The sequence below is a fragment of the Marmota marmota genome, unplaced genomic scaffold (genome assembly GCF_001458135.2).
Source record: "Marmota marmota marmota unplaced genomic scaffold, marMar, whole genome shotgun sequence".
Lineage (NCBI taxonomy): Eukaryota > Metazoa > Chordata > Mammalia > Rodentia > Sciuridae > Marmota > Marmota marmota.
Window position 1 is genome coordinate 5978591 of NW_025999962.1, and position 13750 is coordinate 5992340.

At 39.8% G+C, this 13750-nt stretch overlaps 1 protein-coding gene across 8 annotated transcripts in view; it reads right to left on the bottom strand.

The window, feature by feature from the left end:
• The window catches only part of Mei1 (meiotic double-stranded break formation protein 1), a 77094-nt gene that overhangs the window by 63130 nt on the left and 214 nt on the right, over nucleotides 1-13750 (bottom strand). For 4 of the 8 annotated variants that reach the window (XM_048803070.1, XM_048803069.1, XM_015501852.2 and 1 more), the window contains exons 2-6: nucleotides 10970-11093; nucleotides 10043-10093; nucleotides 4044-4117; nucleotides 1647-1752; nucleotides 882-1085 (exon numbers count right to left, since the gene is read on the bottom strand). In XM_048803070.1, the coding sequence (XP_048659027.1) occupies nucleotides 882-1085; nucleotides 1647-1752; nucleotides 4044-4117; nucleotides 10043-10093; nucleotides 10970-11093 (559 nt within the window). The other 4 variants (XM_048803071.1, XM_048803072.1, XM_048803073.1 and 1 more) reach the window with 4 other exon arrangements.

Genomic DNA, 13750 nt, shown 5'->3' on the forward strand with positions numbered 1-13750 from the left:
GAGAGGAGAGAGGAGGAGAGGAGGAGAGAGGAGGAGTGGTGAGTTGTTTTGGGGAGGGGGGAGGGTGGAGGATGGGAAAGGCAGCGGAGCACAACAGACACTAGTATGGCAATTTGTAAATCAATGGATGTGTAACTGATGTGATTCTGCAATCTGTGTATGGGGTGAAGGTGGGAGTTCATAACCCACTTGAATCAAAGTGTCGAATATGATATGTCAAGAAATTTGTAATGTTTTGAACAACCCACAATAAAAAATTAAAAAAAAAATATGAAAACTGGGGTTAGTGTTGTAGCTCAGTGGTAGAACACAAGCTTAGCATGTACAAAACCCTGAGTTCAATCCCCAGCATCAAAAATTAGAATGGAATAAAATACGGAAGTTTCCTTCTCAGAAGCATCTTGTAGTTCTTTTGTATTTATGTAAGTAAATAATAGAACAAGAGGATGGAAGTTGGTACTGAGGCTCCTAAAGAGCCTTGAAGAAGAAGAAGAGAAACCTAGACTCTACCTTGGAGTCAAAATAGGACCATGGAAAATTTTTCTGGCTAGGAAAGTGAATGTATAGTGGATATAAGCTGTAGAGTCTTAAGATTAACTTAGCAGAAAGTATAGGATGCACGAGAATAGGCAGTAAAGACCCAAAGCAGAAAAACTGTTGTCCTACTTTCCTTCCTCTTTTTCTCCCAAAGGCAACATTCTTAAGAAGCCACACTGACTTGACTCTAGGCATTTTTCACAGTCTATGCATCTGATCTCCAAACTCCTGGATTCTACCTTTTGCATAACAGCAAATTTCCCCACCACTAGAGCATCCAATATCTCAAGTCCTCAAGCAAAACCTCAGAAACTTGTTCTTTTTTCTCCAACTCCATGTCTCACCCAAGCAGTTGATCTGGAGCTCCTTAGTCTGGGCACCTTCCAGGGTAGAAAGAAAGAGAGGACACAGCTTCTCCCGGAAATGGCCTGAAAGCATCTCAGCAGCCATGGGTGAGGAGTAGAGCTTCCCATACAAGTAACAGACAGAAGCTTGAACCCCTTCATTGGGGTATACCAAGCCTCTCAGCAGATGCTCCATCAGGCCACCTGTCCAGAAAACAATCAAAGAGCAGGGAGAAATCAATCCCTGGATACCATCCCTATCAACTGCCACCTGAAACTCTAAACTCTTATTCCCAATGAGGCAATTCCCTATAACCGCCCCGCCCCCAACACACACACAATAAATACTTTCTGGGTGCTTCATCAAGAGAAAACCAAAAAGAAAAGAAAATAGAAAGCAAAGTTTAACCAAGTTAAGCAATCTTTCCTGGGATAGATCCTCCATAAGATATTTACTTTCATTTCAATTATGAAAAAGAAGTGCTTCTATATTCCAGAATTCATTCCTACTTCCACTCAAAAGGAAGGATATAGTAAGTATCAGTTTATGTTAAAAGAATGAATATACTTGCCCAAGACCAGATTTTAAAAATTGACCTCTTTCAAACTGTCCAACTTGGAGCACATTTTGCAGATGTGGATACTAAAGGCTAGAGAAGGAGAGTAATGACTTTCCAGATGAATACAGTGAATGGGCCACCCAGATTGGCAGTATGACCAAAGCAGGCAAAGGGTAGGGATGGATCTTCCCCATAGGTCACTCACCATGCTCCATTACAAGCTTGTCTGCCAAGGCAGGGATGGTATCCACCAACTTGCCAAGAAGAGTCAGGGTGGCCGGGCTGCCTTGCATGGAGGGCATGCTACACAGCTACAGAAAGTGAACATACTCCGCTGTCAGTTAGAATCAGGATAGACTGCCCACAAAATCAGATCTTGCCCTACCCACCCCAATGCCTGTATTATGTACGTCTCTCATTACAATTGGCTTTTTAAAACAAAGTATCCATCTCATTAAACTGGAAACTCCCAGAGGAAAGACACTGACTCAAATTCCTCTCAGAGTCCTTAGTACATATCTAGCTCAGTACTCGTTAAACTGAATAAAAATTAGAAAATATTGGGATGGAGTTATAGCTGTAAGTAGAGTAGTAGAGTGGTAGAGCTTGCCTAGCATTAGTGAGGCACTGGGTTCAAATAGCAGCATAATAAATAAATAAATATATAAATAAATAAATGTCCATCAACCACAAAAAAAATTTTTGGGCTCGGGATGTGGCTCAAGTGGTAGCGCACTCGCCTGGCGTGCGTGAGGCACTGGGTTCAATCCTCAGCACCACATAAAAATAGAGTGAAGATATTGTGTCCACCTAAAACTAAAAAATAAACATTTAAAAAATATATATTTAAAAATTTTTTTTAAATATTTTAAAAATTAGGAAATATTTCCTCCTATAGAACCAGAAACAAGGGTGAAAGGTGGAAATGTCATAAAGACAAAACTGCTCAGTGCAGAAATAAAATAATAAAATTATCATCAGCATTACTATAGCTACTAATATTGAGCAATCTATGTGCCAGACATAATGCTTAATGCTTTATAGTGGGAGTCAACAGTAAATATTTCACCTCTCCTACTGACTAGTTATACCACTTTGGGCAAGACTCCTAACTCCTCTATTAGGAAATAACAAATAGCACCACCTTCATTGGGTTGTTGGTGGAAATAGATAAGTTTGTGCATATAAAGCACCTAACACCTGAGTGTGGTAGCACACAAATGTAATCCCAGTGAACTCCAATAGGAGGATCAAAAGTTCAAGGCCAGCCTCGGCAACTTAGCAAAATCCTGTCTTAAAATAAAAATTAAAAAGTATTGGGGATGTTAAATCATCAGTACCAAAAATAAATAAATAAAAGAATAAATCATCTAACTGTGCCTAGTATATAGAAAGTGCTCTATAAATGTTAAATGCTATATTCATGATGATAAGTACCAATCTAAGCAACTATGAATTTAATCTGATTTATTATTAATCACAAAGTAATTACAATAATTTAAATAAAATTTATAGTTAATGCTTTGTTATTGATTGTGTTAAGATGAACATTTATATTTTACAAAATAAAAAAAAAGTGACTCGGGCTGGGGTTGTGGCTCAGTGGTAGAGCTTGCCTAGCATGTGTGAGGCATTGGATTCAATTCTCAGCACCACAAAAAAAATAAATAAATAAAACAAAGGTATCGTGTCCATTAAAAAATAAATTAAAAAGTGACTCTAATATTATTCCTCATCTTAAACATAATAAAAAATTTGCTATTTATTCTTTTATTATGTTGAAGAAAGCATGTCCACTTAATTCTTACCTTAGAAGCTGATAAAAGCAAATGCCTTCCGTACAAAGCAATGTACACAATTCAAAGCCAAATAAAAATACTAAACCAAAATAGTGAACATATTTCCTTGATTAATACATCAAGGAAATCTGTATTGTATTTAGAAAGATACAAAGAATGGGTCATGGGATGACTGAGCCAGAAAGATGGGACTTCATCTCATGGAAATAGCACTTGGCAGACTGAAGGGAGAGGAATACCTTGAAAGCTGCAAAGAGTGTTGGAACAGAATGAAAAGCCCCAAATCCTAGCTGTGGCTCTTTCTTCCACCAACTCAGTGACTTCAAGAGTCCCTTTTCCTTTTTGGATTTCAATCTCCCCACCTATTCAAAAAGGGATTGGGGGCTGGGGCTGTAGCTCAGTGGTACAGCGCTCACCTAGCATGCAGGGGGCACTGGGTTCGATCCTCGGCACCACATAAAAATTAAATAAGATACTATGTCCACTAAAACTAAAAAAATATTTTTTTTTTTAAAAAAGGGATTGGATCAGCTCTAACAGAAGTTGGAGGTTCTGAGGGGCCTCAAGAACCCACAACTTGCTGGGTACAGTGACTCACACCTGTAATCCCAGCAGCTCAGAGGCTGAGGCAGAAGGATGGCAAGTTCAAAGACAGCCTCAGCAACTCAGCAAGGCCCTAAGCAATTTAACAAGACCCTGTCTCAAAATAAAGAATAAAAAGGGCTGGGGATGTGGCTCAGTGGTTAAGTGCCCCTAGGTTCAATCCCCAGTACCAAAAAAAGAACCCACAGCAGTATACTGACCTCTCTGTGGCACTCATCTAGTAGGCAATGGACAGTCTGCTCCTGCTTCAGCTGTGTCACAAGCTGGATAAGAACTGAGGAGACATGACAGCAACACTGAGCAGAACACACCCCCAGCTCATAATTCACCTCACAACTCTTCGGGTCAAAGTCAGTGTAGGGCAGTGACATGCTTGGTTTAAGTGTCTTTTCTGTCTCTGCCATTAAATTATGAGTGTACATGCAAACTAAAGGATTTCAGGCTCCTTCGTTGTTTTATATGAGTGGTTCTCAACTCAGGCTGCACATTAGAATCACCTAGGAAGCTTTTAAGTATATACACTAATGTCCAGGTCCCAGCCCAAACCAATTAAATTAGAATCTCTAAGAAAAAAGCCCAAGCATCTTTATATTTTTTTAAAAAAAAATCTTTTTCTTTAGATTTTAGTTTTGGTCAAAGTTATAGAAGCATATTTTTAGACTCTATTTTTATATCTTTATTTATTCATTTATTATTTTTATGTGATGCTAAGGATCAAACCCAGGGCCTCCTCACATGTGTAAAACAAGTGCTCTATCACTATGCCACAGCCCCAGCCCCACATCTTTACATTTTAAACATGAAGAACTACAGACATATACTTGAATATATATTTAAATATTTTATAATATACTTGTATATTTATATAATGCATATTAATAGTTTATAAATGCTTTTGCTAGGGCTGGGGTTGTAGCTTAGTGGTAGAGCACTTGCCTAGCACATGTGAGGGCCTGGGTTCGATCCTCAGCATCACATAAAAAATAAATATATAAAATAAAGGTATTGTGTCTAACTATAACTAAAAAATAAATATAAAAATATTTTTTTGCTAGTGACTTGGGAGGCTTAGGCAGGAGGATTACAGGTTTGAGGCCAGCCTCAACAACTTAGTGAGGTCCTAATCAACTTAATGAGACCCTATCTCAAAATTTAAAATATAAAGAGCTGGGGATGTGGCTCTGTGGTTAAGAGTCCCTGGATTCAACCCCAGTACCAAAAGAAAAAAAAATGTTTTCTCATATAAAAATTGATGTATATTTCTAAAGTTATCCAGGTAAGTCTCTTTATGTTTTATTTATTGATGTATTTGTTTGTTTTTGGTACCAGGGATTGAACCCAGGGGCACTTAACCACTGAGCCACAAACCCAGCCCTTTTTATTTTGAGACAGAGTCTCACTGAGTTGCCTAGGGCCCTGCTAAGTTGCTAAGGCTGGTTTTGAACTCACAATCCTCCTGTCTCAGCCTCCTGAGCTGCTGGAATTACAGGTGTGTGTGCCACCATGCCCAGCAGGTAAGTCTCTTATGAAGCCAGAGTTAAAAAGTAATACTTTGTATTACCTCTATTCTTCCCTTCCTCAGAGCCTGCTCCTTTATATACTAAAAAAAAAAATGCTAATTATTATTATTTCTCAGCTTCAAATCTACTTTTCTGTATGGTGTTTCTGCTAGTGTCTTAGAGAAGTGGAGTGGAGACTGGATCCTCAAGGCTGAAAAGCTGCTAACAAGATGTAGCAGCTGATATGGGAAGTTTCTGTCACTGCTAGATAAAGAAGCAGCTTTCGGGCTGGGGATGTGGCTCAACCGGTAGCGCGCTCGACTGGCATGTGTGCGGCCCGGGTTTGATCCTCAGCACCACATACAAACGAAGATGTTGTGTCTGCCAATAACTAAACAATAAATATTAAAAAAAAAAAAAAGAAGAAGCTTTCTAGGTAATACTCCAAGAAACAGAAAATGAGCAGGAAGCAAACAGGAATCATGAGGAAATAGCAAGTTCTTCTCGGTCCACCCTTGCATCTCCCTCTAGTGCCTGCCACCTCAGTAAAGTTCTTAAGGTCTAATTATGGACCAACAAGAAGCTGATGGCAGCAAGATTATAACCCTATTCAAGTGTATCCCTGAAAGAAAATTAAGGGTAACCTCCACCCAATGGTCAGAATTTCAAGTGGTTCATATGTTGTCTGGACTGAGATGGTCGGAAGTACATACAGACCACATTGATTAATGGGCAGCTGTTGTTTGGCTGGCTGGTCATGGACTTGGGGAAGACAGAATTGGTGGCAATGAGGTCTGAAAAAGAAGATGGACCTTTCAGAGTGGGGACAAAATATGAAGACATATATGTCCTATGTGAATACTCCCTAAGGAATTTCTACTACAAAAGACATTTTGTTTTCTTAGTACTGGGGATTGAGCCCAGGGGCACTTAACCACCGATTCACATCTCCAGTCCTTAGGGTCCCACTAATTGCCTGGGCTGGCATTGAGCTTACTATTCTCCTGCCTCAGCTTCCCATGTCACTTGTATTATAAGCATGCACTGCCATGCCCAGCAAGTACTACAGAGGAGGTTCTGAACAATCAGGTGGACAAACTGGCAAAGGAGATGGATGTCAGTCCTCCTGTTTCCCTAGCTACCTCACAATTCATTCATGAAGTATAAATCCAAGTACCAAATGGCTATGGTAGCATAATTGAAAGCTATGTAGTCTCAACAACATGAATTTCCTCTCATCAAGGCAGAATTGATTACTGCTACCATGGTATGCCTAAATGGCCTTCGGCAGAGATCTATATTAAGCCCCCAATAAGGGACCATTCACCACGTGAGGAGATCAGCCAGTCACGTGGTGTCAGATGGATTATACTATAGCCCTTCCATCATGGAGGGGCACAGATTTGTCCTCACTGGAATAGACATGTATTCTGAATATGAGTTTGCCTTCTCAAGCCATAATACTTCTTCCAGCAACACATTTGTAAACTTATAACTTTACCTGGAATATCTTGTTCACTGTTACAGTGTTCCACACAATATCACTTTGGTCAAGGAACTCACTTCACAGTAAGAGCAGTGCAGCAAGGTACTCATACTCTTGTCCCATATTCTGTCAACGGAACCAGCTAGCCTAACAGAACGTGGAAGGGCTCTGAAGAAAGCTATGGCATTACTTGGAAGATACCTGAAAAGATTGGTTTCTATCTTACATGAAATATATTCCTTGAATCAGTGATTAACATAAGGTGCTGTCTTTCCCATAGCAGAACACTTGGGGCAGGGAATCAATGGGTGAAGTGAGATCACTCCTCTTACTATAACACTTAATAACTTGTTGCAGAATTTTTATATCAGATTTGCTTTTAGGACTTCCATATGCCATATAAAACACCACAGATGGGGTAGCTTAAACTATATAAGCTTATTTTCTCACAGTTCTGGAGGCACCCAAGATCAATTTATCAGCAGATCTGGTTACTTCTGAAGCCACTCTCCTTGGCTTGCTAATGCCTGCCTTCTCACTGTGTCCTCACATGACTTTTCTTTGTGCATGTGTACCCCTTGTGTCTTTGTATTTTCAAACATCCTCTTCTTATAAGATCACTAGTCAGATTGGACTAGGGCCCACCCTAATGGCCTCATTTTAACCTATCACTTCTTTTTTTTTAATATTTATTTTTTAGTTGGACACAATATCTTTATTTTATTTATATGTGGTGATGAGGATTGAACCCAGGGCCTCGTACACACTAGGCGAGCGCTCTACCGCTGAGCCACAACCCCAGCCCTAACCTATCTCCCAATACACTCACATTCTGAGGTACATTCACATTATGGGAGTTAGGGCTTTAACACATGAATTTTAGGGTAATTCAATTCAGCTCACAACCTATCCTATTCCACAACTTTGAATTATGTTAGTTTAAAGTTCTTAGTTCCTAAGGGAAAGATGCTTCCATGAGAGAACACACAATAGTTTCATTAAATTAGAAGTCATAACTATCATCTGGACATTTTGAGCTCCTTATGCCAATAGAAAGAAGGGATCATTCTAGAACCTGGAGTAATTGATCTAGAAAACACAGGGAGGGCTAATTGCTATGACAAAAGACCTGATAAAATCAACTTAAAAAAAGGTAAGATTTATTTATTTGGTTCATGGTTTCAGAGATTTCAATCCAGAGCTGGGGATGGGGCTCAGTGGTAGAGCATTTTCTTGACATGTGTGTGAGGTCATGGGTTTAATGCCCAGCACCATCAAAAAAAAAAAAATCAGATTTCAATCCATAGTCACTTGGCTCCATTGTTTCTGGGCCTGTGGTGAGACAGCACATCATGGTGGAAATCAATGGCAGAGAAAAGCTGCTTATCCCATGTCAGCCAGGAAACAGAGGGAAACAAAGAGAGAAAAGAGGAAGGCACAACATAAACCCTTTGAGGACATGCCCCCAATGACCTCCTTCCTTCAATTAGGCCCCATCTCCTAAAATTTCTACTACCTCCCAATGGTATCACCAGCTGGGACTAAGTCTTCAACATATGAGCTTTTGGGGGACATTCCAGATCCAAGCTATGATACCATCCTTCTATACTTCTCTTTGGGATACTGGGGTTGAAACTCTGCAAACCACATTTCTTTGCTAGCTGGCCCCCATTAAGTTCTGCCAACAGGCAACAGAAAGAGATGGCAACTTGTAGGAAGAAGGGACCTACTCCTTCCTCTTTGTTTCATCTGGCTTTACTGTTTGTTTACTGTTTGCTTCCTAGTCCTATGAGTATTGGCCTAACACTTCTTTATTCAGGCAATATGGCTGCCTTCCCATAACAACAGCTGAATACAGTCTGTAGTTTTTCCAGAACCACCTTCATTTCAACCCTCTTCCCCCAGATATATCCCTTTTAACTGGTGAGTGGCCCCCCTCCGAGGGCTGGGTCCCAGGCCCATGGGATCCTTCCTCCAAACTCAAAGACCCAGCAACATCCAAGTAGCATCCCCTGAGTTTCATATATGGGACCCCTCCTCCATACTTCTGAGTTTTAACTTTTTAGTCTCTTCTCTTTGCTTTCCCAGCCTCAGAGGTAGAAGCAACTTTCTGTAATTGCTAAATCTATAAAAACTTGTTTTATTTTTGCCTCTTCAGTTATCTATTTAACAATTCAAAAATTCTTTGAAGTATTTTCCCCCTGTTAAAATAACTGGTATGGGGGGGCTGAGGTTGTAGCTCAGTAATGGAGCATTTGTCTTACACAACATTAAAAAAATAAACAAAGGCATTGTGTCCATCTACAACTAAAAAAACATTTTTAAAAATAACTGGTATGGGGTTGTGACTCAGTGGTAGAGTGCTTGCCTAGCAAGTGTGAGGCACTGGGTTCGATCCTCAGCACCACATAAAAATAAAAAATAACTGGTATAGGCTTGTCACAGTGGCACATGACTATAATACCAGCATCTCAGGAGGCTGAAGCAGGAGGATCACGAGTTCAAAGCCAGCCTCAGCAAGAGCAAGGCACTAAGCAACTCAGTGAGACCCTGTCTCTAAATAAAATACAAAATAGGGCTGGAGATGTGGCTTAGTGGTTGAGTGTCCCTGAGTTCAATCCCCAGTACCCCCCACCAAAGAAATCAATAACTGGTATGGTTCCTGGATCCTAAACAGTATAGTTCTCTCTTTATAAGACTCCACCCACCCAATGCTCTTGACTTCTTTCTCTATGGGCCCCTTTATATATGCACTTCCTCAGCTATAATCACCATCTGTGTGCACACAAATTTCAATAAACCAATGTGAAAATATAAAAATAAAAAGAGTTAGGCTGGGGATGTAGCTCAAGCATGGTAGAATATTTGCCTAGCACATACAAGGCCACAGATTCAATCCCCAACATGGCAAAAACAAACAAAAAAAGTTTAGTACCGTGTCTTTATAATAGCACTAACCAACTAGTTATTTACCAATCAATCTCTTCTCCAAATTGTAAACTCTTAGCAGGCAGAGACCACATCTTATCCATCTATATATCCCTAGCCTGATATAGTATCTAGCACAGAGTAGATGCCCAATAAAGAAATGTAGAATTTTAATGATTAACAACTAATTGAGTTCTCCTTATCTGTCTCTAACTGGGCAATTTCACAAGTAATGAAGCTACAATTCAAGTTAATACTCCCAGATTTCAATGCAGTTTCACCTTACCTTCAATACAGAGGTCTGTTACATTCCCATCTTCTACATTGCATAACAGTCCTTGGTGCAGAGGGAAGTAATAAAAGAGTGGTTAATGGTTCTCTTTTAAGAGAAACAAACCCACAAAGCTATGCTGCGGATTCTGAAACTAGCAACCTTAAGCAATGTCCCAGTTAAATTCTACCCTTAACATCAAACACTTAGAATTTCAATGACCTACTCTAGCTTTAAAAAGATGAGAACTGTTAATGTGGCACAGCAGAAAAACTGTGTGCTCTAGAGTCTGTGACAGATCTAGGGTAAAATTCCAGCTCTGCCATTTGTTTATGACCTCCCTGAGCCTTGAGGATCATCCTATCTTCCTTAAATATTGCCTTGGCAGTGAAAAGGCTGAAAAGCTTCTAACATAGAGAAGCACCCAATACAAATTGAATGCCCTCTTCCCAAAAATGATTCATTCCACTGGAAATCAAAATCATATTAAAAGATGAGACCTCAGGTACAATTTAATCTGTTTCATTTTACACATGAAGAAGCATGTGTTCCTTCAGGCACAGGAGAAACATGTTTGTAAGGCACAAGAGAAGTGAATTAACTTGATCAGTCACATCAAGGGCAGCCAATTCCATTCCAAGCCTTCTGATCCTGTGAAAAATCTAGACTGCACTCTTTGAAGAATTATGTATTTCCCATACTCATCTTCACATTTTTACTAACCTTTTAGATCTAGTAAGGCTAATTACCATAAAAGATAGCTGTATCACCTATCTTTGAAAGGGGGCCATATCTCCATCATTATGACAAAACAATGGGCTAATAAACTGTTACAATACAAAAAGTCTAAGTCATTATCCCAAGATCATTCCCCAAGATCCCCAAAAATAAATACACATGCTATCCACACAAAAGTCATGCTAAGTTTCCTTTTAATCTCACCAAAAAGGATATTTATGAAGTGAATGCAGACTCTCTGATCCTGAGCCACCAGCTGTGTGACCAGGGAGGCATGCCTCACAAGGGCATCTCGAAAGCAGGATAACACATACTTCTTGCGCACCAACTTTGAGCAAATAGAGAAAAACATTCAACAGCAATCAAATCTCAGTCATTCTGAACCCAACTGGAATTCCCAAGTACAATTACAAGATGGTATTAGAGTGGTCATCTAAACTACAACGAGATCCATACTCCCTACAGGGAGCAAGAGCATTGTTTCAATTAGGGAATTCATGTGTTCATACATTGAATTATATGCAAGCTGAGATTCTTATCCTGTATTTACATAGCACTTTACTCTTCACAAATCATTCTTTTGTCCACCAACTCATTTAAGCCTAACAGGTTAATGAAGCAAGAAAAAAAAATATTATCACCATTTCAGAGATGACAAAACAAAGACTTAGACTTTCCCAAGGACTCAAAACTAAATCTTCACCAGTTCTTGCTCAGGGATCATTCATAAGCTTCCAGAGCTAGGTACAGAAAAGAACATCCTTCCATTCAATGTAGGCATAACTTCTTACCCTCAAGTCCCTTCCCTGTACAGGTAACTGAGTAGCAGCTATGCAAAATGCTAAATAGTTAGGTCAAAAAAAAGAGATGGGGCTGGGGATATATCTCATTTGTTAGAGTGCTTCCCTCGCACGCACAAGGCCCTGGGTTCGATCCCCAGCACCACAAAAAAAAAAAAAAAAAATGAATCCTAAGGATAGGACAGGAACATGGTACAATGGACTACATTACTCCTTCAATTGGTGAGAGCTGAAGTTAAGAAAAAAGTACATTTTGTGGGCTGGGGATGCATGAGGTCCTGGGTTCAATCCCCAAATCCACAAGCAGTAATATGTGTCAGTGAGCCCAAACACTCCAGGAGGCTAGGGCAAGAGGATTGCAAGTTCAAGTCCAGGCTTGGCAACTTAACCAGACTCTGTCTCAAAATAAAATAAAAAGGGCCAACAATAGAGCTCAGTGGCAGAATGCTTGCCTAACATGTGCAAGGCCTTGGAGTCAATCCTCAGTACTACAAAACATAAAGAAATACATAAACAAACTAACTCAATAAAAGGTGGAGAAGGAATATCTCATTGCCTCTAACCTATGCTTTTAAGTCTCCTATTTTTGCTTTACCAACTCATCCTACATAACAGATTAAGCTAATGATCTAAATGTGCTACTCAAAACACAGTCTTAATAACTCCCCTTCACTGACAGATTTAAGTTCAAGCTCCTTACCTCAGATACAAACTCTTCAAAGTAGTAATCTCAACCTGGCTCTCCTAATCTCAACTTCTTCAATGTCCCTTCTAACACAATATAGCTACCTACCTCCTGAGATAAGTCTCCCATCTCCAAACTTCACCCATCTATTTAAGCCTAATTGAAAGTTTCCTCCTCTAAGAAGCATTTCCAGTGGCATCCCTCCCTACCTTACACTGTACTTGACAACAAACATGTCCATTCTTCTATATTTTCCATAAAGTATTGTTTTATCTTCTCCCCTACTGCACAGTCTTATTTATCTCTGATTCACTGTCCAAAAACTGCAGCCTCAGAAATCCTGCCCTTAGTGAAATCAGGGTTATGAGCTAGTTTGGTTTGTTCTAAGAGTGGATGGCCACCAGCCAAAATAGTTTTTATTTTTTAAATTACTTATGCAGGGCTGGGGATGTGGCTCAAGCGGCCTGGGTTCGATCCTCAGCACCACATACAAAGATGTTGTGTCCGCCCAAAACTGAAAAATAAATATTAAAAAAAAATTCTCTCTCTCTCTCAAAAAAAAAAAAAATTACTTATGCAGTGCTGGGTTGTGGCTTAGTGGTAGAGGGCTTGCCTAGCATGTGTGAGGCACTGGGTTTGATTCTCAGCACTGCATATGAATAAATGAATAAAATAAAGGTCCATCAACAACTAAAAATATATATGTACATATTTTTAAAAATTATATATGCAGTCAGGTGTAGTGGCACACGCCTATAATACCAGCAACTCAGGAGGCTGAGGCAAGAGGATCACAAATGGACAAGCCTCAACAACTTAGTGAGGCCCTGTCTTAAAAATAAAAATTAACAGGGCTGGGGGGGGGGCGGATAGCTCAGTGTTAGACACCCTTGGGTTCAAGCTCCAGTACTGAAAATAAATATATATAAAAAATAAAATACAATTACTTATGCCACAGACCTGTACACTCAAAAAGGTTGAATACAAAAATTACTTGCCTTAATACATAAATTTAGTGTTACTTTAAATGAATGCATATCTTTAAATTTTGTTTTCATTTTAAATACAGTAACTATCAATATAAATGAAAATTCTTTGGGGTCTTCAACAAGTTTTAAAATTGTAAGGCTATCCTAAGATCAAAAAATTTGAGAATAGCTGATTTACTCCCCACTGCACCCCAAGATAGGAATTCCCTTCCTATGAATTTGTAGGCAAATTGATCCCCCACTCTTCTTGGGTTTCCCAGTGGAAAAAAAATTTTTTTTTTCAGTGCAAATGTGGGTAGGCATTAAGGGAACCAGGAGCCCGGCGATTGAGCCAACCCTGTCCACTGGCTGGAACTTCCGCCAGTTGGTCCAGCCCTCACAGGGGCCTCAAATAGCTGAAGAGAACAAGGTGGAGCCGAGACCACATAGGAGGAAGCCCGAGCTAAGGCGGGGAAGGAGTGAACAGCGGAGGGCAGGACAGGTGGAGGGCAGGGCAGGTGGAGGGCAGGGC